Source organism: Hemicordylus capensis, chromosome 10 (genome assembly GCF_027244095.1).
Source record: "Hemicordylus capensis ecotype Gifberg chromosome 10, rHemCap1.1.pri, whole genome shotgun sequence".
NCBI lineage: Eukaryota > Metazoa > Chordata > Lepidosauria > Squamata > Cordylidae > Hemicordylus > Hemicordylus capensis.
This window is the reverse complement of record NC_069666.1, coordinates 308,474-333,734: the sequence shown is the minus strand read 5'-3', so window position 1 is coordinate 333,734 and position 25,261 is coordinate 308,474. Positions and strand designations below refer to the sequence as shown.

The window sequence follows — 25,261 nt, the reverse complement described above, 5'->3', positions numbered from 1 at the left end:
GTCGAGTGTTTTCCTTCATTCTCCACCTCTAAGCTCGGCTGGTCCCCCACATTAGCCCACCAGGAGAGACAGCAGGAGCAGGGGCGTAACTACTATTCGGCAAGGGGAGGCAGTTGCCTGGGGGGCCCCCCAGAGGCACCTCACGTGACTCCCCATTGCCCCCTGCCCAGCCCCAGGTCCCCTCAGCCACTTGCCCTGTTCGCCCTCCTCCCTCCTGCTTGTCCTCCTGGCCGGCAATCGAAGCAGCAGCCCAGCTGCAAAGAGCTCCTTTTCTCCCAGGTGCCTCTCAGCTGATCGGCGGGTGGGCAGGGCTTCCAGGAGGCCTCCGTGAAGCCTGAACTGGAGTAGGGTGGCAGGGAGGCCCCAAGCAAGCAAGCAAGCAAGCAAGGAGGCAGGCAGGCAGAGTGGCCCCCACAGCTCTCTGCAGCAGACCCTCTGCCCAGCCCAGCATTTGCCAGGTAGAATGTGAACTCCTTTAAAAATCCTATAAGTGGCTTCTTTCATGGCAGAAAATTATAAAAACTTCTGGAACAAACAATATATTTACTTATTTATTCATTCATAAATGCACTTATGCTCAAGTTGTTTTGCAACCCAGAAGGTCTGAGTGAGAACTGTGAAGCAGGTGTGGTGCTTTTATTTTATTTTTCTTGCGTGTGAACTGCTCCCCAAGAACTCGCAGGGACTTCAGGGTCAATCTGGCCAACATGTGAATGCAGCACCTCCATTCCAGAGAAGATGTGTCTTAAAGGGCTTTAAAAGCCTCCTGTGAAAAACCTCCTGCAATCAAACTTGACTGAATTGGTTCAGAATTCTGAGAAAACAGACATAGGCTCACCCTGCATGGTTGAAAGTCTCCTTTGCTCATCTGCAGCAGCGAGGGGCCCATTTTAATCATTAGTGTTTCTAGTGTGTTCTATGCATTAAAAGTAGCACAAATATATAGTACTCAATGTATATCAGTGTGCATGTGTGTATTCAGTGAAATGTATTTCTAGGCAGCAGACTTATTTTGAAATATCAGACCTAAATCCTTGGGGGCCTGGGGGGTGCGGAGGCCCTGGACTCGGAGGGGGGGCCCATTTTAAAATCTGGTCTCTGGGCCACTCCAACCTTGCTACGCCCCGAGCAGGAGGCTGTCCGGGGCTGAAAGTCTGGATCCGGCGCTCCCAGCAGCAGCAGCAGCAGGAGGGGCGCCTTGGCAGGTGGGCGAGGAGCGACCTGCTTGTGTCGCGGCGGGCGGGGGCGAGCTTCCCCCGAGCAAGCCAAGGCAGCCCGAGGTGCAGCAGCATCTGTTGGAGGGCTGCCTGCTGGCCGCGGTTCGCCCACGTCCCCCTCCCCAGACAGGCACCGCAGGCGGCGGCTTCCCCGGGAAGGGCTCAGCAGCAAGGCCCGCAACGGGACGCCACGCCCGGGCGAGGCGGGGGGCTCCGCCCGGCCATTCATGGCAAGCGGACGGCCCAGCGGCGTGAGCGAGGCCTCTCCCCTGCCGATTGGCCACGGCAGAGACAGCGCTCCGCTCCGATTGGGCAGGGTGGGGGGCGTGGCCCTGCTCGGCGGTTGTGGGCGTGGCCTGCGCCGCAGCGTCTCCCCGGCAGCCAATCAGGCTCTCGCGGGGTGGCATTTGAATCCGGAGCGGCGGCGGCGAAGAAGAAGAAGAAGAAGAAACGGCCCAGGCTGCTGCTGCTGCGGCTGTTGCGGCGGCGCCGGGATTCTCGGAGCGGCCGAGCGAGCAGCCGGCCGGAGAGCGGAGCCATGCGGAAGAGGTGGGCGGGCGAGGGAGAGAGGGCGCGAGCGAGCGAGGGGCCCGCCTGCGTGCGCCGGTCAGGGGAGGGGGCTTCCCCTCGCGGCCGACGTCACCTGGGATGCCTTCCCGGGGCCTGGCGGGAGGGCGCCGAGCTGCAGGGCCCGCTGCCCCCCGCGACTCCCCCTGACGCGCCGCTACTGCTGCCCCTGACGCGTTGCCCGGGGGGGGGGTAGGGTTGTCGTCGGAAGGCGCCCTCTTCAGCCCTGGCCTGCTGCCGCTGCTGCTGCTGCCAGTCCGGGTTTTTCCCTCGGGGTGGGGCGAGGGGGCCCCCCGCCCGCCCGCCCGCCCGCCTCTCCTCCTCCTGCTTCCCTGGCACGGGCTCTGCCTCCCTTCCTGTGCAGCGAGGTGTTGGCCAATGAGTCGGTGGCGTGTCTGAACCGAGCCTTGAGTCACCTGCGGGATATCTGGGAAGAGATCGGCATCCCTGAGGACCAGCGGCTGCAGCGCACGGAAGTCGTGAAGAAACATGTCAAGGTGAGGCTGAGACGCCCGGAGCCTCCCCGCTGCGGCTAGTAAGGAAGGAAAGCGTGTCCTCCAGTCGGTGCCGGCTCCGGTGCCCTCAGAGCCGCTGGCTGTCTTGGGTGGAACACAGGAGGGGCTGGCCGTTGCCTTCTCCGCCTCAGTCTGAGATGCTGACGCCTTTCATTTCGGCACCTTCCTGTATCCTTGTGGGGATTCAGACCAGCGACCTCCGGCTTGCTCATCCAGTCACTTCCCACAGTGCCCTTAGGTGGCTTTCCCATTCTTGAAGATCGGGAATTGGGTAAAGGAGATGGAGCTGCCATTTTTTGTACATACAGATGTAAATCTTATGGAGGTTGCTAGTCCAAATACAGGACTGGGCCTTTTAGAGGTAGATGTTCTCTTAACTGGCCACACTCAAAAGATTCAAAATTTCATAATCCCTGTAGTCTTTTGCACATAAAGGGGTTGGATCAAGCAATTCATGGAACTGAGAGCCCATATGTTTTATGTGAAGCCTTTAATAGCCATGGTCTTCTATGTCACTGGCCTATCAGCCAAGGGGCTCTGGGGGGGCTTGTAGCAGCCCCCAATGCTGACTGGCAAGGGGCGCCAACCTCCTCCCCCCTGCCCCCCCCAGCAAAGGAGACTCTGCCTTGAGCCGACTGGAGCAGCTCCTGCTCTTCCTGCCCCAGGAATGGAGAAGCAGCAGGAGAGCATTTTCCCTGGGGGCCCAGGGCCACTTTCCCGGGGGCCCCCAAGCTCCACCCCTCCCTACTTTCTCCATTACCTCCCTCACTCTGAGGGGCTGCTGGAGAGAGGGGTGAACCCGGCCCCGCTCCCCTGATGAGCATGATTCTTCCTGGGGACGGCTACAGGCTCTTTCCGGGTCCAGAGGCAGCATGTGCCTCCGCCTCCCCAGGGCATCTGGTGGCCACTGTGGGAAGGGGGGGGCTGGATCACAGGGGCCTGGCCCTGGGATCTGATCCGGCAAGAATGTTCTCATGTCTGATGCTGCCGGCTGGGCTGCCGCATCCTCACGTTGCCCCAGCTCCCTACGGATGGGGGCTGCTGCGGGTGTCCTTCAGGGCTAACGCTGCCCCGTCCTGCCTCTTGCCACAGGGCCTGCTGGACATGATGGTTGCTGAGGAGGAAAAGCTGAAGGAGCGTCTCCTCAAGAGTATTGCTGTGTGTCGCAAGGAGCTGGCAACCCTCTGCAGGGAGCTGCAGCTGGCTCCTTTTGAGGTGAGGCCATTGAGGCCGGCTGCGAGTTGGGCGGGGGGCGGGGCACGGAGGCGGATGGTGCCTTGCTGAGCGCAGGCCTCCCCTTTCCCTCCTCAGGAGGACGAGGAGGCCACCATCCTGCAGCTGGAGAAGGACCTGCGCACCCGCCTGGAAGTGATGCTGAAGCAGAAGCGGGAGCGGATGCAGGAGCTGAAGACGCTGCAGGATCGGGACCAGGACCTGTGCGACCTTCTCTGCACCCCCCGCTACCACATCGACAGCGAGGCCGTGCCCAGCCTGGAGGAGCTGGACCGCTTCCGGCGCCACTTGGCAGCCCTGGCCGCCGAGAAGGTCTGTGCTGTGGCCGGGTGGGCGGGGGGCCGTGGCCCAGGCTCGGCTGCTGACCTCTTGCTTTGCGCTGCAGGAGCGCCGCCGAGTGGAGTTCCTCAGCACCAAGCAGCAGATCGTCTCGTGCATGGAGGAGCTGGAGCACCTGCCAGACTCGAGCTTCGAGCGGGACGTGGCCTGCGAGGACGAGGAGGTCTTCTGCCTCTCCACGGCGAACATCACGGCCCTGAAAGAGCTGCTCCAACAGGTGGGGGGTAGAGGAGGAGCGGGAGGGGGCTTGGTGGGAGTGGGGGGCTTCCCCCCCCACACACACACACACATTCAGTTCTGCTAAGGCCGGCCTCGTTGTCTCGTTGTCCCCGTGTTCTGCCGCAGCTGGAGGGCAGGAGAGCTCAGAATGAGGCGGTGTGTGAAGAGCTGCGTTCCCGGATCCGGGCACTCTGGGATCGGCTGCAGCTGCCTGCGGAGGAGAGGGAAGCCTTTGCCCCATACATGGTGGGATCCAGGGCCAAGACCATGAATGCCGTAAGGACGCGCGTGCCCCCCTTCTCGGAGGGCCCCCCGCCAACCCCAGGGCTGGGCCTGCAGTGCTCCTGCAAGCTGGAGTGCTGCTCAGCTCCCTGGCAACCGCAGACCTCTCCATGCCCACTGGGGGATTGGCCAGCCCGGCCCACGGCTGCCCTCCCTTTCCCTCATCCTTGCGAGGAAGGGCCTTTTTGCATTGCCCATCCCAGCTGAACCTGAGACCCCCAGAGAGGGCAGGGGTGGGGTGGGGTGGGGGCAGCGGCAGAGCCCACAGCCCAGGGCGCTGACTCTGCCCCTGCTGGCCTCTAGCTGCATCTGGAGGTGGATCGGCTGGAGGAGCTGAAGCTGCAGAACCTCCGGGGCGTGGTGGAGGCCATCCGGGCTGAGCTGGCCGACCTCTGGGACCGCTGCTTCTACAGCGCTGAGCAGAGGCAGGCCTTCCGCCCCTACTACGAGGGTGAGTGGGTGGGTGGCGGGAGCTTGGCCTGCCCGGGCGTGGCCCTTGGCCAGCTTTCCTGCCCCGTGACCTGCCTCTCTTTCCTCCCTCCCAGAGGACTTCACCGAGCAGCTGCTGCAGCAACACGACCAGGAGGTTGCAGAGCTCAGGCGCTACTTTGAGGCACACCAGCCGCTGTTTGAAGGGGTCCAGAAGTGGGAGAAGAACTGGCGCCTCTTCCAGGAGCTGGAGGTAGCTGTGAGCTCGGCAGGGCTGTTCTTGGGCCGGCGGGGGTACGTGCCAGTGGAGGCCCCGGCTGTGCTGGGCAGCCCTGGGCAGCCCCCACGCGAGCGGCAGCTGAGCCTTCCTGTCCGGCTGCCCTGTGACCCCCTCTCCTTCTCAGAGAAAGGCCACGGATCCGAGCCGCTTCACCAACCGAGGGGGCCAGCTCCTGAAAGAGGAGAAGCTGCGTGCCAGGCTCCAGAAGACCCTGTCCAAGGTACGTGGCGCTCTGCGCCCTGCAGGGTGGGGGTGCCGGGCCAGCCTTGCCCCGCTGCCGGGGAGAGGCGGCTTGGCTGGAGACGTTGCCCTGCTCTCTTGCAGCTGGAAGAGGAGCTGAGGGGGCAGGTGGAGCGCTGGGAGGAGGAGCAGGCCCAGGCCTTCCTGGTGAACGGGCAGCGCTTCGTGGAGTACGTGGCCGAGCAGTGGCAGCTCCACCACCTGGAGAAGGAGAGGGAGAAGCAGGAGCGCGTGAGTGGGGCAGGGAGGGGGGCCTCCAGAGCCCCAGAGAGTGGGAGCGGGCAACACCAGGGAGACCTTGGCAGCGGCCGTGGGGGGAGGGGGGTGGAAATCTGCTAATCAGGACGGAGCCGCTCTGCACCAAGGTGTCTCTTGGCCCCGGCAGCAGCGGCCAATTGGATGTTCTTAAAGCTTGGTGTGTTGCTTTCCCGTGATTCCCCTATCGCACGTTGATTGTCTGGATTATATTTTAGATGAAACCAGAGAGCAGTGTCTCCCCCCCACCCCCACAGCCAACTTCAACTCTTGCAACATGCTGCAGGATTGCACTGGACCCGCTGAGCTGACCTTGGTGGTCGCCTTCTGGCTTGGGAGAGGGGTTCAGCCTCTAGCCAAGCACAGGAGACTCCGTGGTCTGCCCCTTGCAGGCAGCCTCAAAACCATCTTCTTTCACCTCTTCCTAGGAGGACGTATTTGGAGAAAAACTCTCCGCAATAAAACCCTTGCGTGAATTCCCTTCTGAAGGTCCCCATCCCGTCCCGTCCCTGTGCACAGGGCAGCTCTGGAGGTGGCTTTCTTCCTCTCTCTCTCTCTTTCAGCAACTCAAGAAGACCCGTCAGACTGAGGAGGAGATGATGTATGGCAGCACCCCCCGGACCCCCAACAAGAGACGGGTCTTGGGCTTCAACACCCCCGGCAAGGTGCGGAAGGTAAGCCCAGAATGTCTGGTGCTCCAGGCAACCACGATGATCAGGACCTGGAGCACCTTCCTCATGAGGCAAAAGTTACAGCATAAGAACAGCTTTGCTGGATCAGGCCCGAGGAGGGCCATCTAGTCCAGCATCCTGTTTCACACAGTGGCCCACCAGATGCCGCTGGAAGCCACAGGCAGGCATTGAGGGCACGCCCTCTCTCCTGCTGTTACTCCCCTGCAACTCGGGCTTTTTAGTTTGGAAAGGAGGCGACTGGGAGGGGGGGGAGACATGATGGTGTATTAGATTATGCATGGAGTAGAGAGGGTGGACAGAGAAACTTTTCTCCTTCTCACACTAGAACTCAGGGGATCATCCCATGGAACTCAAGGCTGGGAAATTTAGCTCATACAAGGAAGTCCTTTTTCACACCGCACATAATTAATCGATGGAATTCTCTGCCACAGGATGTGGTGATGGCCATTAGACAAATGCATGGAGCACAGGGCTATCAATGGCTACTAGTCTGGTAGCTGTGGGCCATCTCCAGCCTCAGAGGCAGGACGCCTCTCAGTACCAGTTGTCGGGGAGCAAGAGCAGGAGAGGAGGTGTCCCCTCGCCTCCTGACTGTGAGCTTCCCAGAGGCATCTGGCGGGCTGCTGTGTGAAATGGGCTGCTGGACCAGAGAGGCTGCTTGGGGCTGTTCTTATGTCCGCTGGGCCTCTAGGCCCCCTGCCTGTGCAGGAGAACCGCTCAGGGCCTTCCTAGGCTGCTACTGCAGCCCTTCTGTTCTGGGCCCTGACTTTGGATATTGGGCTGGTTCCTGTTTCCGTGCGTGAAGTCACAGGTCCTACCAGGACGTTGGCGCTGGAGGTGATTTGACCTTGGAGCTGCTAGTTGAGATGGGGTGGGTGGGTGGGGTTTCTAACTGGAGGGAGGGGTGGGGGAAGGCCATCGAGTCCACCATAGTGACGCTTGGCGACCTCCCCCCCCCGCCCCGCCTGCTGCAGCTCAACACCACAGCCGCCACCCCCAACAGCACCTTCCGCTCCGCCTTGGGGGGCTCGGTCTTCCACTCGCCAGCATCTCATCCACCGCTTTCTGCAGGGAAGGTAAGCAGCTGCCCCACTGCACGGGGAGGCTCTCCTGGAGTCCAAGCCTCGGCCAGAGGCTGGGACCGCCCACCTGCCAGCACTGCCTCCCCCTGCCCGATACGTGCCGTGTGGGGCAGGCACGCAGGAGGCACCCGTCCTGTGACATTGATGCCCATGAAAAGAGCCCGAGGTGAGGGGTCCCACGGAGTCCAGCACTCGGGCAGGGCGGCCCTGCTGCCACCACTTTAGCTGGAGCCGCCCCAGGGGTCTGGGGAGCGACATTCCGGGCAGTTGCCCAAGCACTAACCACTAGTCCTGCTTCCCTCGGTCTCCACAGCCCATCCACACTCCCAGCTGCGTGATCCCAAAGCCTCCTCGGCAAGGACGCCTGGAACACAACAAGGAGAACATCTCCCTGCGTGCCGGGACGCCTCTGAGCGGTGGGTGTACCCCCACAGCCCCTGTCCAGCGTCCCTGCAGCATTAAGGCTGTGGCCAGCACCTATTCCGAGTTTGCGGTAAATGCCCCTCTTCTCTACACGCGCCCCCCTCCGGGAGCCATTGCCTGCCCCCTCCCTCTCCGAGCAGCAGCTGCGTCCGCCACGCCTGCCCGCGGGGATCTCTTCCCAGCGGGCGTCTTGTGGCAGGCCGGGCTCTTTAGGCAGGCGGCGGCGGCAGCAGCTTCCCTCGGCCCCCACCAGTGCGGCTGCAAGCTCCCCCTTAACCCCTAACCCTTCCCAGGAGTGGGGTGCTCCCTGGCCCCTCCCCACCCCGGTCATTCCGCCCCTACCTGCTTGGTCCCTCCCTCCCTTTGCCCCCATGTTGTAGGGCCCTCTTGATGGACGCCCTGGCACTGATGGCCAAACAAAAGCAGCCGAGGAAGGGGGCCAAGTGCACAGTGGGTGGAAAAGGACTACTCCCCCCCCAACACACACACACACACCTGCCTCCCCTTAGAATCGGCCCCCTGGAGCGGCTCCACCTTTCCTTGGCTTGACATCCTATGGGGCCCGAGTCCTCAGGCACTGGGGGCCTCCTACCCCCACGGGCCCCAGCTCCCCGGCTGACGCTCTGCCCCCTCTCTCCTCAGCACGGACTTTCAAGGGCTTCCAGATCTGAGTGCCGCTCGCGCATCCTCAACTCCACGGCCTCCAACATTGAGAGCTGAGGGAGGGGCTCCTCCCGTGTGTACTGTGGGGCTGGGGGGGGCGGCCGGGGGCCCCCAGCTGGGCAGGTGGCACCTGGCTTCCTCCTGCTCAGGGACCCCCCTGGCCCACTTTTAACCACGACGTGTTGCTTGTTTTTAGTGCAACTCCTTCTTTGCAATGTTGATTTTAAAAGGAATAAATGTTAAGGTGGGGAGAGGGTTTCCCTGCTGCACACTCTGCTGCCCCGTTGAGAGCGAGCTGGGCCACTTGCAGCCAGGCAGGGGTTTCAGGGCAGGCCCCCCCCCCCCGTGCAGGGGCTTCTTCCCCATGTCTGGGCCCTCCCACTGGTGAGGAAGCGACAGAGGCGGCCCTTGCCGTGGCAGCCTGTGGGGCAGGCCCCTGTGTCCAGAGAGAGACCCTGCTCACCCCGCTGCAGTCTTTCTAATGGGACCCAAGCGGGGCTCGTGGCTGCTCTCTTGGGAGGGACAGGAGGGGGCTTCTGCCCACTGCGCCCGACTCATCATGGCTCGATTTGCACCTTCTTTTCACTACAGTCCAGTTATTTATTGGGGTTTGTTACTCCGGCTTGTAACCTGCCCTCCTTATGCAGCGTAGGGAATTAACGGTGTGGTCTCTGGCTGGAGAGAAGTGTTGGCCCTTCCGGGGCTCGGGGCTGGGTGCCGAGGGCTGTTTCCCTCCCCGCACGGCCCTGTGCCGCCCTCCTCGGATCCTGACTGCCGGCCCATAAGGAGAAGCGCAGCATTTTATTCACGAGTGTTACATGGTTTTGTGTCCCTTGTCGAGTTCTGCTCTAACAAATACATTTGGATCCTGTACTCTTTCTTACCGGCTGTGGTGTGCTCTGTGGCAGTCCCTGCCCGCCTCTCAAGGGGTGGAAGGGGGAGTCCCGAGGGGGGCGGAGGACCCCGAGCCAGCTTCAGTTCTTGGTGTGGCCGGGGCGATGGATGCTGCCTCCCCCCGTGGGGTCAGCGTAGCCAGGCTCCGGCTCCTGGGGCGCAGGAAGAGGCATCTTCTGCACCCACCACCGCCTGCTGCTGCTGCTGCTGCTCTTCTGCTCCGGGGCGGCCGTCGTGCCCTGCTCCTCCCCCTCCCACTGCACAGGCGTAGGTGCTCCAGGGGCCACACACCACGTCCACCACGCGGAGGCTGCGCTCTTCGAAATACTGGACCCTGCGGGCCCGGTCGGAGCTGGCCGAGTCCCTGTGCCCCAGCTGGCCGTATTTCCCTAGAAGCAGAGAGAGCGGCCAGTGCTGCCTCGGAGGGAGAGCACGGCCTGCCCAAAGGGAGCCGGGGCCCCCCGCCCTACTCACCCCAGCCCCAGGTGTAGAGATGCCCGGCGCCTGCAAGACAAGAGGCGGGGGGGGGCATCAGCCCAGGGCCACCACAGGCAAAGCAGGGCCACCGAGGGAGGGGCAGGAGGCCCATCGGCCTGGGGAGCCAAGGGCCTCCCCCTGAGCAGCTCTCCTGTTACTTCCCAGCCCCGGGGTGGGGGGGCAAATTTCAGAGGTGATGACACAAATGGGGCCACCTACAGCTCCCCGTTCCTGGCTGGACCCCCCCCCGGGGCTGCTAGCTCAGGGTCTCCCCGCCCTGCCTGGAGGTGCTGCCAAGGACGGAAGCCGGGCCTCTGGCCGCCCCCCAGCAGCTTGGCTTCTTCACGAACCCTCGCAGGGGAGTGGCTGCTTTTTAGCTCCTCATTCCCTTCAGGCTGAAGCAGCATGACGGGGCCAGGACCCCTTCCTCGTGCAGGGAAGGCGGCCCGGCAGCCTCCGGGTGACCCCCCCCCCCTGCCCCCCCGCACACAAAGTCCTCTTACGTGTCAAAGCGGCCGTGTGGCGCGACCCACAGCTGACCTTGCTGACTTCTGCCATGTGGGGCATATCCAGCAGAGCAGGGAAGGCCTGGATGGCGATGAAGGCCCCTGCGGCAGCCGGGAGGCTCTCTGGGGCCGCGTCCCCGGCCACGCCTGGCTCCGGAGCCCCTGGGAACAGACCAGCGGTCAGCAGAGCAGCCACGCCCCACTTCTCAGCTGCCGCAGCAGGACAGCCACTCTCCAGGGGCTTGCTCTGCACCCCCTTTGCCCTGCTGGGCTAACGGGCTCACCTCTGCCAGCCGCCGTGGAGGTGGTGGTGGTGGCTCTGCTCTCCGCCACGGCTTTGGAAGGCAAGGCGAGCTGCCCGGACACGTTCCAGCCCCAGATGTACAGGTCGCCCACTTCTAGCAGAGAGATTGGGGGGGGGGGCTAGGGCTGCAGGCCAGAAGGGAGGGGCCGCTCTCTCCCGCCAAGGGCTGCCCGAAGAGGCGCAGCGCCAGGGGCCCAGGGAGGGCAGGGAAGTGGACCCCGACTCCTCCTGCGCCCTCCATGCCTCTGCGCTGCTGCAGAAGAACCGGAAGGTCCGGGTGCGAGACGGCACAGTCTCCGCCCGCCTGCCCCTCCTCGCGGCAAATAACCTCACACACTCTCCATTCACCCCAAACACTTCAACACACACACACACACACACACAGCCGGCTCAGAAGCATCCCATCACCTCACTGGTCCCTGCATCCTACATTCCCCGTCTCCCCAGAGCTCAGGGCCCGGTTGACCTCCCTGGCTCAGTGAGGGCTACATCCTTGCAAGCCGCTTTCTCCAGAAGCCGGTGGCTCTGTGCTGACACTGGGGAAGGGGCAGGCTGGAGCCCCTGGACGGCCTTCACCCCCCCACACACACACTGTGGGTCACAGCACTAGCTTCAACCCACCCCCGTTGCTTTGAGGGGCTCCCTTTTCATGGCTAGGGGGCAGATGCAGAAGAAGAGCAACGGAGAGAGCCCCTCCCTGGGCAGAATCCCACCCAGCCCCACAAGCGCATTCTCCCGCACGGGTCACTGCCAGGCAACCTCCCTAGGAGAAGCAGCCCCTGTTCCTCTTGCCGCTGGGGAACAGCCACTTCCAGCGGCCAGAATTAAAAATGGGCTGCAGCTGTTGCTGGAGGGGGGTGGGCCCAAGAAGGCCACGACTCAGGCAACCACCAAGAGATGTATTCTTATGGAGTCACAAAGGTCTGCGCTCTAAAGACCCTCAACTTTGTAGGCCAGGGAGAAACCTGCCGCTGCTAGGAAAGAGGGCAGTCCATATGGGGCAAGGGGAAGAGGGAAATGCCATTGCCCCAGAAAACCCCCCAAAGTGGGGAGGGAAACCCAAAGATGCTGCATGATGATAATCTTTATTTGTTAGCCAGCCCATACCAAATTGTTCTCTGGGCAGCTCACAACAGAGGATTAAAACATACAATGAAAATACGTAACAAATTAAATCATAACAGACAAAAAAGGTGAAAATGCAAAATACAATATAAAGCAGCTTAAAAATTCATTTTAAAATCTGAAAACCAGAATTTAAATGGCCTGGATGAACAAACATGTCTTTACCTGGTGTCTAAAAGAACAAAGTGATGAAGCCAGGTGAACCTCACTGGGGAGACTATTGCGTAAACGGGGTGCCACCACCAAAAAGGCCCTCTCCCTGGCACAAATAGTGGCCAATGCTTTCTGCCACCAGGAAACCCCGTGGCTTGCCTGACATGTCGTGCGTGTGGAAGAGCTCTTCTTCAGAGACAAGAATATCACAGACTATCTCTCTCTGAGAAGCGCAACTCACATCAGCAGGAATATTCCGACACTCATCAGGCCCGGCAAGAGGTTCCATGGTTGAAGATGTAACTGTCCATTCAGTGTCTTTGGGATTTCTACCCCTGCTTGGCTGTCTGTGTGGCCCCAAGATTCCCTCTCCCCCCAGAGGCACCCAGGCCCACTTACCACTGACGGCAGCCGAGTGCCAGCCCCCGGCAGCCACGACCCCCATCGGCAGGCCCTGCAAGGCTTCGAGCAGCCGGGGCTCCTCCAGGCTTTCCAGCCCCCCATGGCCCAGCTGTCCGTGCCTGGGAGGAAGAAGGAGGAGGCGGCAAGGGGCAGAGGCAGCCCGGACTCTCCCTCTGCCTCCCTCCGCCCGAGGAGGCAGCCCGCCCCTCCCCACCTGACTCACCTGCCACAGCCCCATGTGAAGAGGGCCCCCCCCACACTCAGCAGCACCACATGCTTGTGCCCCAGCGCCAGCTTCCGTGCCTGCAAGGCGGAGGGCAGTGGGGTGAAGAAGGGGGGGTGAGGGGCCACATACCCACCAGGCACCAAGGGCAGTTCTGGGGGGGCGGAAGAGAAAGGAGCGTCAGAGGAGCGCGTGCCCCCGCCTCTCTGGATCCTGCCTCTCCCATGGGGGCGGGGGGGGGTCTTCGGCTGCTTCTTCCCCAGGCTGCCCCTCTTCTCCACACCTGTGGCTGCCACTTCCTCGGGCAGGAGTTCCCGTCGCCAAGCTGGCTCCCCCTCCAGCTTCGGGACCGAGTCGACTCCCCAGGCCTCCAGCGCCGTCTGCCGCAGGAGCAGCACCTGCGTCTCCGAGGGCAGCAGGTCCAGGCAGTCGGGGGGCAGGGCGCCCTGCACCGCTCCCTGCAGAAGCAGCTGCTGCTGCTGCAGCGGATCAGACCCTAAGCGGGGAGAGAACGGCAGAGGTGGGCCGGCCGGCCGGCCGTGGGCTTGTTGCAAGGCCCCCTTTCTGCCCCGGAAAACCATCCAAGGCGGTGCAGACCATACCCTCAGAAAAGGAATAAGCAACCTTTTGTGAGGGGGCGGCTAGCAAATAAAGTGTGTTTCTATTATTATTATTAATCACCACCACCACCATCATCAGTTAAAAACCATTACCATGCTAAGAAACAAGGAAGAGCAACAAGAGACCACGGAAAACAACGCCAAGCAGGAAACGCAGAAAAGACGCTGAAGCTCACGCACTGTTGGTGGTGGTGATTTGACCTGATTTTCACACTGACATCCCGCTCCTCCTCCAAGGAGCCCAGAGCGATGTACAAGGTGATGTTCCTCCTCACAACCACTCTGAGGGTGGCTGGCCGAAGAGAGCAGCGGCTGGCCCAGCGTCACCAAGTGAGTCTCATGGCTGACGGAGGATTTGAACTCAGGTCTCCCTGGCCCTCGTCCCGCTCTCTAGCCACCCAATCACGCTAGCTGCTGAGAAGGGCTCTGAGGAGGGAGAGGCCTGGCCGAGGAAGGCCACATCACCGGAAGGGGACACTTGGTCTGGAGCCACGGGAGGTCCCAGCTGAAGGCGAAAGGGCTTCTCCCGCCCTGCAATTGGAAGTGAGCCAAAGCCAGTTGGCCAGGAGCGGCTACTTTGAAGTGCAAAAGGAAGGAGGCCTGAGCTGACTGGTGGGGCAGCGTGGCCAGAGGGCCACCAAAGGCCTGAGCCGCCCCAGCGCCAGAGGAGACCCAGCAGGGGCGCCGAAATCACAAGGCGCCTCAGCCAGGAGCCAAGCACTGAAGTCACGGGAGGAAGGCGCTCCAGAGGCCCCTCCACGGCGGTCCTGCCAGAGCGCAGAGAGCAGCCCAGCCTGGCTGGGCCATCAGGCCAGAGGCTGCGGCTGGGAGTGCCAGACCCCTAACCACAGCCCTGAAGCCTAAGTGGGGCTGGAGTGAGAGTGGGAGAGGAGGCGCGGGCAGAACCTGGCCTGAGCACGGGCAGGGAGAGGCGCTCCGCTCTGCAGCTCTTCCTAAAGGGCTGAGTAGTTCTGCACCCACACAGTGGTGGCTGGTCAGCAAGGGCAGGAGGGGAAACGCACACGCACGCACGCACGCACACACACACACACCCCAACAAAAACAAGCCAGCTCGTAAAAGACCAGACTTGCCAGCAGCCAGGGAAACCTTCAGGGCAGGAGTCTTCTTCCAGGCCCAGCTCCCCTGCCTATAAGGCCTGGCTTTTGATCCTCCTCCTTCATTCATTCTCTATGCAAACTGCTTGGGAAACTTTGGTTGAAAAGCTGAACAGAAATAGTTGTGGTTGGTTTGGTCTTACTGGCTGGAACAGCTGCTACTCAAGCTGCTCCAGCCAATCTGATTCCGAGGGGGCCCCTCTTGTCGCTGCCCCCAGGAAGAACTAAGATAGTGAGTTAAAAGTGCACCCACCCACCCCCCCCCGTTTGCTTCAGGCAGTTTGCTTTAAACACTTTCCCCTCTTCTTCTTGGGGGCAGTTCCAGGCGGCGCCCCCCAGGAATCCTCAGAGGGGCTGGGAGGGGCTCCCTGCTCGAGAGGACTCCCTGGCTCCTGGCGGGTCTGGTCTTTGATGGGCGGGGTGGCCAGAGGCGCCCCTTCGAGGGATGGCCAGAGCCCGGCGGCGGGCGGGAGGGGGCCTCGGGGAGGGGGCGCGCCTGTCCACCGCGGCGCTGCTGCTGCTGCTGCTGCTGCCGCTGCCCGAGGACGGCCCCTTCCCGAGGAGCGCTGCGCTGCCGGCTGCCCCGACGGATGCAGCAGCTGCCACCACTCGCCCAGGTAATATGGGCTGGCCGCGCCGCGCAGAGAGGGAGCCCCCAAGCAGGGGCGGGGGGCAGAAACGGAGCCCCCCCCCCTCCCCGCGTCGCCGCCGCCGCCTTCGGGTCCCCCCGGGTGAGACCGGAGCCCAGCGGAGCCTCAAGGGAGCTCCTGCGGAGGCCGAAGAGCCCGGGCTTGGGGGGCTGCTTCCCTCCGCTCTTCCTCCGCTGTGGAGCCTGTCCGGCGCTTACCGACAGCCGCAGGAGCCACGATCCCGGCGAAGCTCCAGCTCGGCCTGACCGCGCGCACCGGCGCCGACTCGCTCACCGGCTCCGGCTCCATCCGCGCCGCGGGCGCCGCCTCGAAGCGGAACCCGAACTGGAACCAGCCGCCCCGGCGCGCCTCCACCATGGCCCCCCACCAGCACCGGCGGCGCCTTCCCGGTAGACACGTGACGACGCCGAGCGCACGTGGGGAAGCTCCGCCCGCCGCCGCCGCCGCCGCCGCCTCTGCCCCTCCTCCCGCGGCGGCTCTGCGCCTGCGCCAGCCCCGCGGACTCGCCCCCCACCCCCACGGCTGCCTCCTCCCCTCTCCGCGCTTGTATGTTGCAGGGGCCCGGCAGCCGCGGCCGCCTCCCCCCCCCCCCCCGCCATCCTGCTGCGATCCTGAGCGCTGGAGGCAGGCGCAGCGCAGCCCTCCTTGGCCTCTCCCCGCGCAGAGGCGAAGGCGCGGAGTGGGGGCCACAGTGGCGCGACGCAGAGCCCCCGCTCAGCTGAAGGATCTGCCCGGGGGGGGCTCCCCTTGCGGCGGAAGGGCCAGGGCCGCCCCCCGTTGCACAAGAGGGAGGAACCTGGGCCGGCCTGACTTTGCATTGGACCCCCGAGCTGTCTGTCCCTGGAAGAGTGGGGAAGCCTCCCCCCTCCCCCGCGGCTCGTTGATGGCTATAACGGAGGGGCCAAGACCCCCCCCCCAATTAGTTATGTATGGGGTGGAGGGAGTCCGGCCGTGAGTTGCCAGGATGAGTCCAGAGAGGGGGATGCTGTAGAGGTGGTTGCTCTCCCAGCCAAGGACCTGCCTCCTGCTCCTCGAGGGAGGTGAAACTCAGGGCCGGTCTTGCTCTTTCCTTCTGAATCCCTGGCTGCCTTGCTTTACTTCCTGGCAACTTTTGTGGGCAACTTCTGTTTCTTACCACAGTTCATATACTTCCAAGCAACTTCCCTCTGATTTCAAGGCTTCTGGCCTCTTCTCCGTGTCTCCCGAGCAACGTGTTACTGATTAGTTGTTTTCAGGATAATAGATTGCTGTCCAGAGCTGGGGAGCTGGACTCTCTGGCTGCGGGCCAGTCTGCGAGGTTGCTGAAGCCCCGCCTGAGCCCAGTCAGGCCTGTCCCTAAAGTGGAATGCAGAGCAACCTCTCCACTGAGGGCAGGTCCCAGGGAAGCAGAGAGCGGCCCCCAGTCCGGGCAGCCGGGACTCCATGGGGGAGCAGTGATTTCGGAAGTTGCTGAAAGGCATCATCATCATCATCTCGCACTGTGCGGGAAGAGGCAATGGGCCACCCCAGGGCTTGTCTGTGGGCACCAGGAGTGCAGGAGAATTGGGGCTGGAGCGCAGCTGGTGTTTTTTCGCTTGCCCTTCTTCATCGGGACAAGAGGCACTTTAGGCGGACTGAAGAGAGAACAGGAGCAGGGACAGAAGGGAGCGCAGCTGCTGGGAGACCCTCCCCCTCTCCAAGGCCATTCTGGAGTCTGCTGGGTGGGGGCAGACAGACAGTGGCCATCCTTTGCCCACTGGTGAAGGGAGCACCCCTTGCTGTGGCCGAATACCACACCAGACCCCCCCCCCATGAGGCTCTCCTCCCCTGCTACTCCTCCCCCGCCCCAACTTCCGTTCCAGCCCAAATCCACACAAGACCAAGCCAGGAACCACGGAGAACGGAGTGACCTTGTATTGCAAAGAGACACTTGCATAGTGTTCCACCTTCATGCCATCCAGTGCCCAGCACAGAGGCCTGGAATGGTACCACCCCCCCCCCTTCCCCAGAGAAGAAGCGCAGGAATGTGGCCGCCGGTCCTCAGAGCAAGTACCACTGGGAGGCAGGGCCAGCAGCTCAGCGGGGCCCCCCAAGCCCCCTCGGAGGCATGGGGCAGCAGGCGAAAGACAGACCCAAGCCCACCACCAGGCTGCTCAAGCCAGAATGGTGCCCTCCAGCCGTGCTGAGGGGGAAGGCACCTGCAGGCAGCGCCAGCTCCTGGGGCAAGCACCCCCTCCCCTGGCCCCCGAAGCCAGTGCCCGTGTCCAGCAGCGGCGGCAGCGGCAGCAGCGTGTGCGTAGGCGTGTGCAGGGGGTCACTCCCCACTGTCAGGGCTGGGCTTGATCAAGCCGTAGGCCACGGCCTGCGCCAGGCACTCCTTGGCCGCCTGGGCCACGCTGGGCTGGTCCTTCAGCCGGGCCAGGACGGAGAGGATCTCCAGCGTCTCGCTCTCCATCAGCTTCTCCGCCAGCTCCTTGTCGGCTGCCACCATGTTCCTCACCACCACGGCGCCGCGGTGCTGAAGCTCCGAGCTGGGGCTGAGCAGGAGGGCTTGCAGGATCTCCAGCCAGTGGGTGGTCTGGGGAGAGGGGAGGGCAGCAGCTGGCCGAGGGTGGGGGGAGGAGAGGAGAGGCCCGGCCCCCACAGCCCTCCACCGAGCCCAGGGCAGCCCCGGCCCCCCGGAGGCCACTCACCACTTGAGGGATGCGGGCACAGACCGCTGGCAGCAGGGAGGTCAGCACGGCCAGGGTCCCCGAGGCTGCCCGCTGCAGCCGCTCGTCCTCCTCCCCGCTGTAGAGGACCAGCAGCTTCAGCCGGTCGCTGCCTTCGGCTAGGAAGAGCTCCCTGACCTGCACAAGAGGGGGAGAGTGGGCAGGAGAGGGGGCGGGGGGGGGCTCCAGCTCCCTCCCGGCCAGCAGCCCCCCCCCACTCACCTCCGGGCTGAGCGTCAAGTTGCACATGCACTCGGTGGCTGCCAGGCGGATCATCTCGTGCTCCTCAAACATGTAGCCCTCCACCATGGGCAGGGCCTTCTCCTTCACGATCTTCTGCCTGCGGGAGGGAGGGAGGGAGGGCTGCCTGGGAGGCTGCAAGGCTTGGAGCCCTCTGTGCAACCAGCCGGGGAGGGGGCAGCAGCCAGGCCCTCCCGCCTCCCGCCCGGGCCTCACCTGAGCCGCTCACTGGCCCCCGCCAGGTTGGTGAGGGCCATGAGCCCCTCGAAGTTCTGCAGGCCGGTGCGCTGCAAGTGCAGGAGGCCGACCAGGGGACGGACCACCTCGTAGACCTGCGGGAGGAAGGGGCCGGCTCAGAGGGACCCACTGCCCAGATCAAGGAGCCCGGCCAGCGCAGAGAGCCAGGCCCGGCCAGCGAGCACCTCCCCTCACGGCAGGCACAGAGCCAGAAGGCCCCCAGGCGCCCTGCCCCACACTGACCCGCTCGCCAGGGAAGGCCATCTCGGGGGCCGTCGTGATGGTGATCTTGGCCAGGGCCTGGGCTGCTTTGGTCTGCCCCGCTTCGGTGCCCTCCAGGGCCAAAGGGATGAGGGCCTGGGGGGGAGAGAGGGGGGGAGCCGTGAGAGCCGGCCCAGAGGCAGAGCCAGGACAGGGCAGGGGGTGGGGTGGGGTGCTGCTCACCTTCCCCCCGCCGTGGGCCACCACAGCCCCTCTGTCCTCTGGGTCCTCCACAACAGCCAGGAAAACTCTGTGGGCACAGAAGACAGGAAGCTGCCTTACGCCCAGGGAGACCCTCGGTCCATCTAGCTCCGTCTTGCCTGCTCTGGCTGGCAGCAGCCCTCCAGGGCTTCAGGCTCAGGGGCCTTGCCCAGCCCTGCCTGGAGATGCCGCCGGGGGCTGGGCCTGGGGCCCCACCCATGCCAAGTAGGGGCCCTACCCACTGAGGTTCGGCCCCACCCCCGGGTCTCCCATCCAGGCACCAACCACGCCAAGAGCTGCTTAGCTTCAGCAAGGGGGCTGTACTGTGTGTGCCCTCAGACCCCGTTCTGGGAAGAGAGCAGGACAGACGTCCTAGTGGGGGCCCCGACCTTCCTCTTACAGAGAGAGAGAGCAGATGGAAGCAGCCCCACCAAGCCCGTGCTCTTCGGCCAAGCACAGGCCCAGGGAGCATGTGGGTCCCCCAGGCCTCAGGGCAGGAGGTCCAGGGGCTGGCAGGCCGAGACGGGCCAGGGGAGAGACTGCCCCGCAAGCAGCAAATGGAGAGGCCCAGGAGGGGCGCGGTGCTCGGGGGAGCCAACGCGGGGAAAGAGAGCCGCTTCCCCAAAGCCCAGCTCCTTTGGGGCCCAAGGAGAAGCCGGGGCAGGCGTGGCAGTGCTCCAGACGGCAGAGAACACGAAGGCCTGCCCAGGTCAGCAGGAGGCCCCAGGCCTTGGGGGCCAGTCACACGGGGGAGTGGGGGGCGGGAAGGTCTCGCCCACCCGCCCCAGCCCCTGCAGGCCCCACCTGGAGATCAGCTCGCGGCAGGCCGGGCTCAGGGCCGGGCTCTCGCTCTTCACCATGCAGGCCAGAGCTGACACCACACCAGCGGCCAGCAGCTTCCGCACACGCCGCTGCACAAATTCTGGCTTGTCCTGGACAGTGAAGGGAGGAGGAGGAGGAGTGAGGGCCGCCGGTTCTGCAGGAGGTGCGCGCCCCGCCCCGCGGGGTTGCCTGGGCCCAGCATCCGTCCCCACGGCCTCTGCGAGGGCTTCCCTCCTGCCCCACAGCGCTGGGGGGTGCGGGAGGGGAAGGCCGCCCCAGCCCTGCCCACAGGGTGCCTCCTGCACGGCCCGCTCACCTTGGGGTGCTTCTCTGGGACGTGCTGCTTGGCATACTTGGCCAGCTCCACCATCTGGGGGTCGGGCTCCTCGTGGTCATAGCTGCTGGTGCAGTTCACCAGCGTGGAGACCACGGCAAAGAGCAGGCTGCGGTTCTCTGACTGCGGGGAGATATGGGGCGGGGGGGGGGGGGCGGTGAGGCTCCTTGGCGGGGCAGGCCTGACCTCCCTTGCGCCCAACAGCCAGCCCTGGACCCAGCTCCTCCCAGCAGGGCCTGCCCTCCCGCCCTGCACACAGCCCCCCCGCCCGGCCCTCTGCTCAGGACCCCTCGGAGGGAGAGGTGTGGCCATGCCAGGCGGCCTCCTCACCCTGGCCAGCTGGAAGAGGGCCTGCAGGGCTGCCTTGTCCTCCATCAGCTCTTCCTTGACGTCTGCGTCCAAGGTGAGGAAGGCCAGCCCCTCCACCGCCCAGTACCGCGTGCCGGCATCCAGGGCCTCGTTGCACAGCCACCTAGGAGCGGGCAGGGAGGAGCGCAGCGGGAGCACCAGCCCGGCTTCCGCTCCGCCAGACCCCCCGCCCCCCGGCACGGGCAGCGCGGCAGGGGGGCCTCATGGCTCCAGCGGCTTGCCCGGCCAGCCCCGGCCCCAGCCCCGGCGGCTCACTCACTTGCGGCACTGCTTGGCCAGCTTCCGAGTGGACCCTTCGGCAAACTGCTTCATGCTGCAGTCCGTGCCCCCTGCCGAGCCCAGCTTGCAGAGGCCCTGCGGGGGAGCAAGTGGGGTTGGGGGTGGCCCGGCACAGCCAGGCCCGCCCCCTCCCAAGCAGGCTCAGCCGCGGCGGCAGCCTCCCTGCCTCCCTCCGCTCACCACCAAGGCCCGGATGCGGATGCTGTCACGCTCGCTGCGCTTGTAGATCTCCTTGAGCAGCGCCACACCGTTGGTGGTGATGAAGGTCGCGCGCTTCGCCTTGTCCGCCGCGTGGATCAGGGCCTCCACAGCCACCAGCTGGTCGGCCTCCCGCGAGGAAGCACACAAGGCCAGGATGCTCTCCATGATGCCGCTCAGCTCCAGCGCCCGGTTGCCGGCTTCCGCGGGGCCCTGCAGGAGGCACGAGGCCGTCTGGATGGCCCGCAACTGCCCAGGCACGCCGTGGCCCTCGAAGCAGCCTCTGGAGGAGGAGGAGGGGAAGGGAGCACAGCCCGTCTCAGGCGAGGCCAGAGCCGGCCTGCAAGGAGCCCGCGAGCTCCAAATGGCGGGCAGGAGGCCGCTTGGGACAAGGGCAAGAAGGACAAGCGGCAGCTCACAGCCGACTGGCTGCCGGCGGCTCCAGCCCTTCTCCGGGGATGCTGGCGAAGCTGCTGCGAGGCTACCGAGTTCACACGGCCTGACTGCCGAGGGGGAGGCCCCCGGCACAGAAGGCCGGCCAACACCCCAAGCACAAGCGCCTGCCCCCTCCTGCCAGCCGGACCCAGCCTCTCCTGGCAGAACCAGGGGGCTGGCTCGCAAAGCCCCGCACTCGCTCCCTACCTGACGTAGTCCTCGCAGAGTCGGTGGAAGTTCTCCCGCTCTGCGTCGCCTGTCAAGTCCCCGTACAGCTTGCTGAGCAGGACGGCTGTGCTCATGTGGGTGTCCTCCGTCACGCGCAGGGCCCCAGCAGTGTGCCTCACTGTGCCCCCCACCTCCAGGATCTCCCGGAGCCCTGCAGGGACAGAGGTGCTCAGGAGGGCTGCCACGGGGCCCTCAGCAGGAAGACGGACCTGGGCGTGGGAAGCCCTTACCCTGGTCAATGACCCAGAGGGTCAGGCAGTTGTTGGGATCCTGCAGCGACTTCCGGGGCACCACACTGATCAGCAAGTTGAGGATGCTGTCCCGGCCGTAGGAAGAGATGCCCTCTCGGGTCAGGGCTTCCAGCAGTTGTTTGAGGAGCAACTTGAGCTCTTTGGACGCATCTGGAGGAGGAGGAGCAGCAGCAGCAGCAGCAAAGGTGAGGGTGGGGTGGGGGGGAGAGGCAGGCAGCAGCTTAAACTAAGCCAAGGCAAACTCTGCTCCTTCTCCTGAGCCTAGCAAGGCAGGCTGCGTGGCCCTTCCTGTCTGAGAGCACACATACAACAGCTGAGAAGTGAGGGTGTCACTCACGCTTGTCCGTGGAGCTGAAGGCAACCCAACCAGGGATCTGGTCCCTGGACATTGTGGGAATGGGGACACTGTCAAGAGTCCTAGGAAGTGGGCTGGTCTGTGAAACAAGAGGCAGGGGGTGATGCCAGGCCCCTGCCCACAGCGGCAGGAGAACCAAGACTCACCTGGCACCAGAGCGCCCTCCTTGCCGCGCACTTCCCTCTGCAGCCCCTCCTTGAGGGAGTCAAACATGACCTGCAGCAGGTTGCGGGTGGCCAGCGAGACCTGCTCATCCTCCATCTCCAGCACAGCAAAGAGGCGCTGAGCGCCCAGTTCAGCCAGGATCGCCATTGTCTAGAAGAAGGGAAGGGCAGCCCCTGGCTGAGACTCTGGGAGGCATCATCAAGGCTGGTCTCACCACTTGCACTCTGGATCCGGGGCCCAGAGATGCCCATTCGGGGCAAAGAGCAGCACCCCTTCCCTGCACCCAAGTGCAACCCCAGGCAAGAGGCATCAGAACCCGGCTGCCTCTCACCAGTTCTCATGCCAGGCAGGAGAAGTCAAGACCCCAGGGCTGCCGGCCCAGAGGGAGACACACCATGCATGAACATGCTGTGTCAGCTCCAGGAGCAACGCTGTTCCAGCAGAGGAGCGAGAAGGCATCCAGAATCTCAAGCAGCAGATATGAAGGGCACAGCCTCCGCTCCCACCCTCCAAGCCCAGCACAGCCCCTCAGCTGCAAGAGCTCTTGGGACCCGGACACGTGCCAAGGCGGGGAGCTGGAGCAACACCCACACAGTAGATCACAGTCCTCCGTTCACATGCAACACTTTCTCCCACGAGGTTCCAAGCTCTTCCAAAGCCACCGCCAGCCCTGTCTCTGGAAAGACACACCCAGGAAAGACTTACCCGGGAACGATGCCCCTGGCAAAGGCCAGTGAGAGTCCGCAGGGCTGCCAGCTTCAGATCCAACCGGCTTGTGTCCAAAAGCTGAAGCAGCAGACGCACCCCATCGCTCTGGAAGATCTTCTCGGCCCCCGGCTCTTCTCGGGCCAGGACAATCAGGTTCTGAGCGGCCTGGCCAAGAGAAGCAGCACTCAGCCCCGGCTGGGGCTCTCCCTCATCCAAGAGAGCCCCCTCCCACTTCATCACACCCACAGCCAGAAGAGAGGCAGCAGCAGCAGCAGCAGTGACTGCTGGGGAGCTCTGGAAATCTTGGCCCATGAGAAGCAGGCTGTCCTCTCCTCACTCTAGCACAGCACGGAGTCCATCCAAAGCCTCAGAGTACTCCCACTAGAGCACAGGGAATTTCTGCCAAGACACCTGCCAATCCTGCCCAACGAATTCTGCAACCTGCAATATTGATTACGCACCAAGGCACTTGCAGAACACACCTTGCTTCAGCGATTCCTGAAGGAGGCGCCATTCCTGCACCGGGAGCCCAACCTTGCTGCCGCCCCACCATCCAGCCATCGCTCTCGCTTTGCCTACAGACCGCTTCCGCTTTGCAGAAGAACGTGCCCTCCAGAGAGCACGTTTTGCACAGGCCTGGTACACACACAGCCACAACTCACCTTCTGCTTCTTGTCCGGATCCTTTTCTTCCGGGTCCAGCAGCATCTTAAACATCTGCTCCACTTTGGCGTCAGTGCTCGACATGGTTCTCATCTGAGATGAAGGAGCCTTTGGTGAGACACTGGACGCAATGCAAACCCAAGGCCGGCAGAATCCCAGCAGGAAGCCCAGGCCCAAATCCTGGTGGCAGCCCTCAGCCCGGAGCCAAGGCGCCTGCCCTGGCCAGACACCCACCTTCTCATGCATGGAGCTGCCGAGGTTGCGCAAGGCCTCTTGGAAGGCCTTGTTCTTGGGTTCCAGGCTTGCACACCTCTGCAAGTCCAAGACGGCCTGATCGGGGCGGCCCAGTTTCTGCAGGGCTTGGCTGCGACGGAAGAGGCTTTTCACGTCACGTCCATCGGCTTCAATGGCTGGGGAAAGACAGGAAGGTGCATGGGGAAGCAGGCTTCAGCAGAGGACAAGGCTCGTGAAAGACAGCGGGCCACCTCTTCCGCCGGCTCACCTTTAGAAGCGTCCCGTTCCGCTTGGACATAGTCCTCCTGAAAGGAGACAAAGCGTGAAAGAGAGCCCAAAGGCAGAGCGGGCTCTCCCAGCCTGGGGAGGAGCGGCTGCCTTCCTGCAGGGAACCCTGAGCAGTTCCAAGCCTGGTCAAGCCAGAGACTCGGAGCTGCACAAGTGTGGCTGCCCCAGGCAACCGTATGTCAGTATGGGGAGGAGGCTGCCCACCCAGTCCCAGCACACAAGACTCTCCTCTGCCCATCACAGGATCTGTGGCTTCCCGCCAGGCAGGAGAACCAGGCTCTGCTCTGCCAACGGAGCTCTCTAGCGGGTGGGCTTGCTTGGCAGTCTGGATCCCGCTGAGGCTCCTTTTGAGCAGCCTCCAAAGGCTGGTGTGAAGCAAGCAGCTGAGTCACAGCTTCTGTTTAGGCATGTTCTGGAATCCCGAGAGGGTGTGTAGCTGTAGGTGTCCCTGGTTCACAAAGAAGCTGCCTTCCCTGCCAGGCCCCAACCTAGGTGGGTCCACCTAGCCCAGCATCCCAGGCAGATGCTCCCATGATGCCCCACTGCCCGGCCTCGGAGCCTGGCGAGGAGTTGTTGTTCTTCTTCTTCTTCTTCTCCCTTCTCCTCCTCCCCACCCCTATCTCGTGGCAGGGAGTCCCGATGGCTCCCAGCCCACCCCGCTCCCGGGGCCCGACCCACTCACGCGCTTGAGGTAGGCGGCGGCGCGGTTGCGGTGGAGCAGGGCCCTCTCCGGGCAGGGCTGGGGCTCGGGCGGGCAGAGGCGGAGGGCGCGCGTGTAGGCCTCCAGCGCCTCCTCGTAGCGCCCCGACTGGAACAGCTCGTTGCCCTCGCGGCGCAGCTCCGAGGCCTCCTCCTGTGGGGCGGGATGGAGGGGGGCGTGAGGGGGGCGGGGGGGGCGGCGGCGGCAGCGACCCCCTTCCCAGTCCCGGGGGCGCCGCAGCGCTTCTCACCACCACAGACGCTCCTTCCATGGCGCTCCAGGCTGACGTCATCAGGCTGCGCCTGCCTGGCCTCGGGGAGGGAGGGGGCGGGGTTCCCCCAGCCAATCCAACCCGCTCTCTTCGCTTGGCCCCGCCCCCTCCCGGGAGGGACCAGCGTTACCTGCTCGGACCGGCAGCAGCAACTCTTCCAGCTCCTTCCCGCAAAGCAGGCGCTGCGCCCCTGGGCTACGGGTCCCTTCCAGCCCCGGGCCTCCCGAGTCCAGGGCTGTCCACCCGGATTGGCAGCCTCCCGCAGGACGACCCTTGCCACTGGAGTCGATGCTGCCCGTCCGGGCTGGCCCCAGGGGCGGATTAAGCCCTTTGCCGCCTGTGGGCCACCCAGCTCGAGGGGGTCGAGACTATACTTGTAAAAGGGAATCTGGCAAGGATTCCCCTTTATAGGTAAAGGGCTGAGTGG

General features: G+C 64.0%; 3 protein-coding genes across 10 annotated transcripts; 1 reads left to right on the top strand and 2 right to left on the bottom strand.

Annotated features, from left to right (window-relative positions):
- Window positions 1-1,601: 1,601 nt before the first annotated feature.
- PRC1 (protein regulator of cytokinesis 1) lies at window positions 1,602-9,314 on the top strand. 6 transcript variants are annotated; one of them, XM_053272430.1, is made up of 14 exons: window positions 1,602-1,766; window positions 2,149-2,281; window positions 3,392-3,514; window positions 3,611-3,844; window positions 3,918-4,088; window positions 4,217-4,366; window positions 4,676-4,823; window positions 4,918-5,054; window positions 5,206-5,301; window positions 5,406-5,552; window positions 6,140-6,241; window positions 7,243-7,344; window positions 7,640-7,843; window positions 8,416-9,314. In XM_053272430.1, the coding sequence occupies exons 1-14, from the start codon at window positions 1,756-1,758 to the stop codon at window positions 8,491-8,493; spliced, it is 1,836 nt and encodes a 611-aa protein (XP_053128405.1). In that variant the 5' UTR covers window positions 1,602-1,755; the 3' UTR covers window positions 8,494-9,314. The 6 variants fall into 6 exon arrangements, with proteins under 6 accessions (XP_053128405.1, XP_053128407.1, XP_053128404.1 ...); XM_053272432.1 differs by having other exon boundaries at window positions 1,603-1,766; window positions 7,664-7,843; XM_053272429.1 differs by having other exon boundaries at window positions 1,603-1,766; window positions 6,140-6,250.
- RCCD1 (RCC1 domain containing 1) lies at window positions 9,219-15,372 on the bottom strand. 3 transcript variants are annotated; one of them, XM_053272444.1, is made up of 8 exons: window positions 15,104-15,372; window positions 12,804-13,016; window positions 12,521-12,674; window positions 12,295-12,416; window positions 10,598-10,711; window positions 10,311-10,475; window positions 9,805-9,834; window positions 9,219-9,719 (listed from the first exon to the last, which is right to left on the bottom strand). In XM_053272444.1, the coding sequence occupies exons 1-8, from the start codon at window positions 15,261-15,263 to the stop codon at window positions 9,460-9,462; spliced, it is 1,218 nt and encodes a 405-aa protein (XP_053128419.1). In that variant the 5' UTR covers window positions 15,264-15,372; the 3' UTR covers window positions 9,219-9,459. The 3 variants fall into 3 exon arrangements, with proteins under 3 accessions (XP_053128419.1, XP_053128420.1, XP_053128422.1); XM_053272445.1 differs by lacking the exon at window positions 9,805-9,834; XM_053272447.1 differs by lacking the exon at window positions 12,804-13,016.
- A 1,412-nt stretch (window positions 15,373-16,784) lies between these two features.
- Window positions 16,785-24,874, bottom strand: UNC45A (unc-45 myosin chaperone A). The gene is made up of 20 exons (XM_053272411.1): window positions 24,814-24,874; window positions 24,546-24,716; window positions 23,844-23,880; window positions 23,576-23,751; window positions 23,342-23,434; window positions 22,677-22,844; window positions 21,953-22,121; window positions 21,431-21,601; window positions 21,180-21,351; window positions 20,520-20,820; window positions 20,320-20,414; window positions 20,022-20,163; window positions 19,674-19,814; window positions 19,340-19,467; window positions 18,518-18,584; window positions 18,317-18,430; window positions 18,053-18,168; window positions 17,819-17,936; window positions 17,579-17,734; window positions 16,785-17,463 (listed from the first exon to the last, which is right to left on the bottom strand). Exons 1-20 carry the CDS (start codon window positions 24,853-24,855, stop codon window positions 17,200-17,202), a joined length of 2,841 nt encoding a protein of 946 aa, XP_053128386.1. The 5' UTR covers window positions 24,856-24,874; the 3' UTR covers window positions 16,785-17,199.
- Window positions 24,875-25,261: the final 387 nt, after the last annotated feature.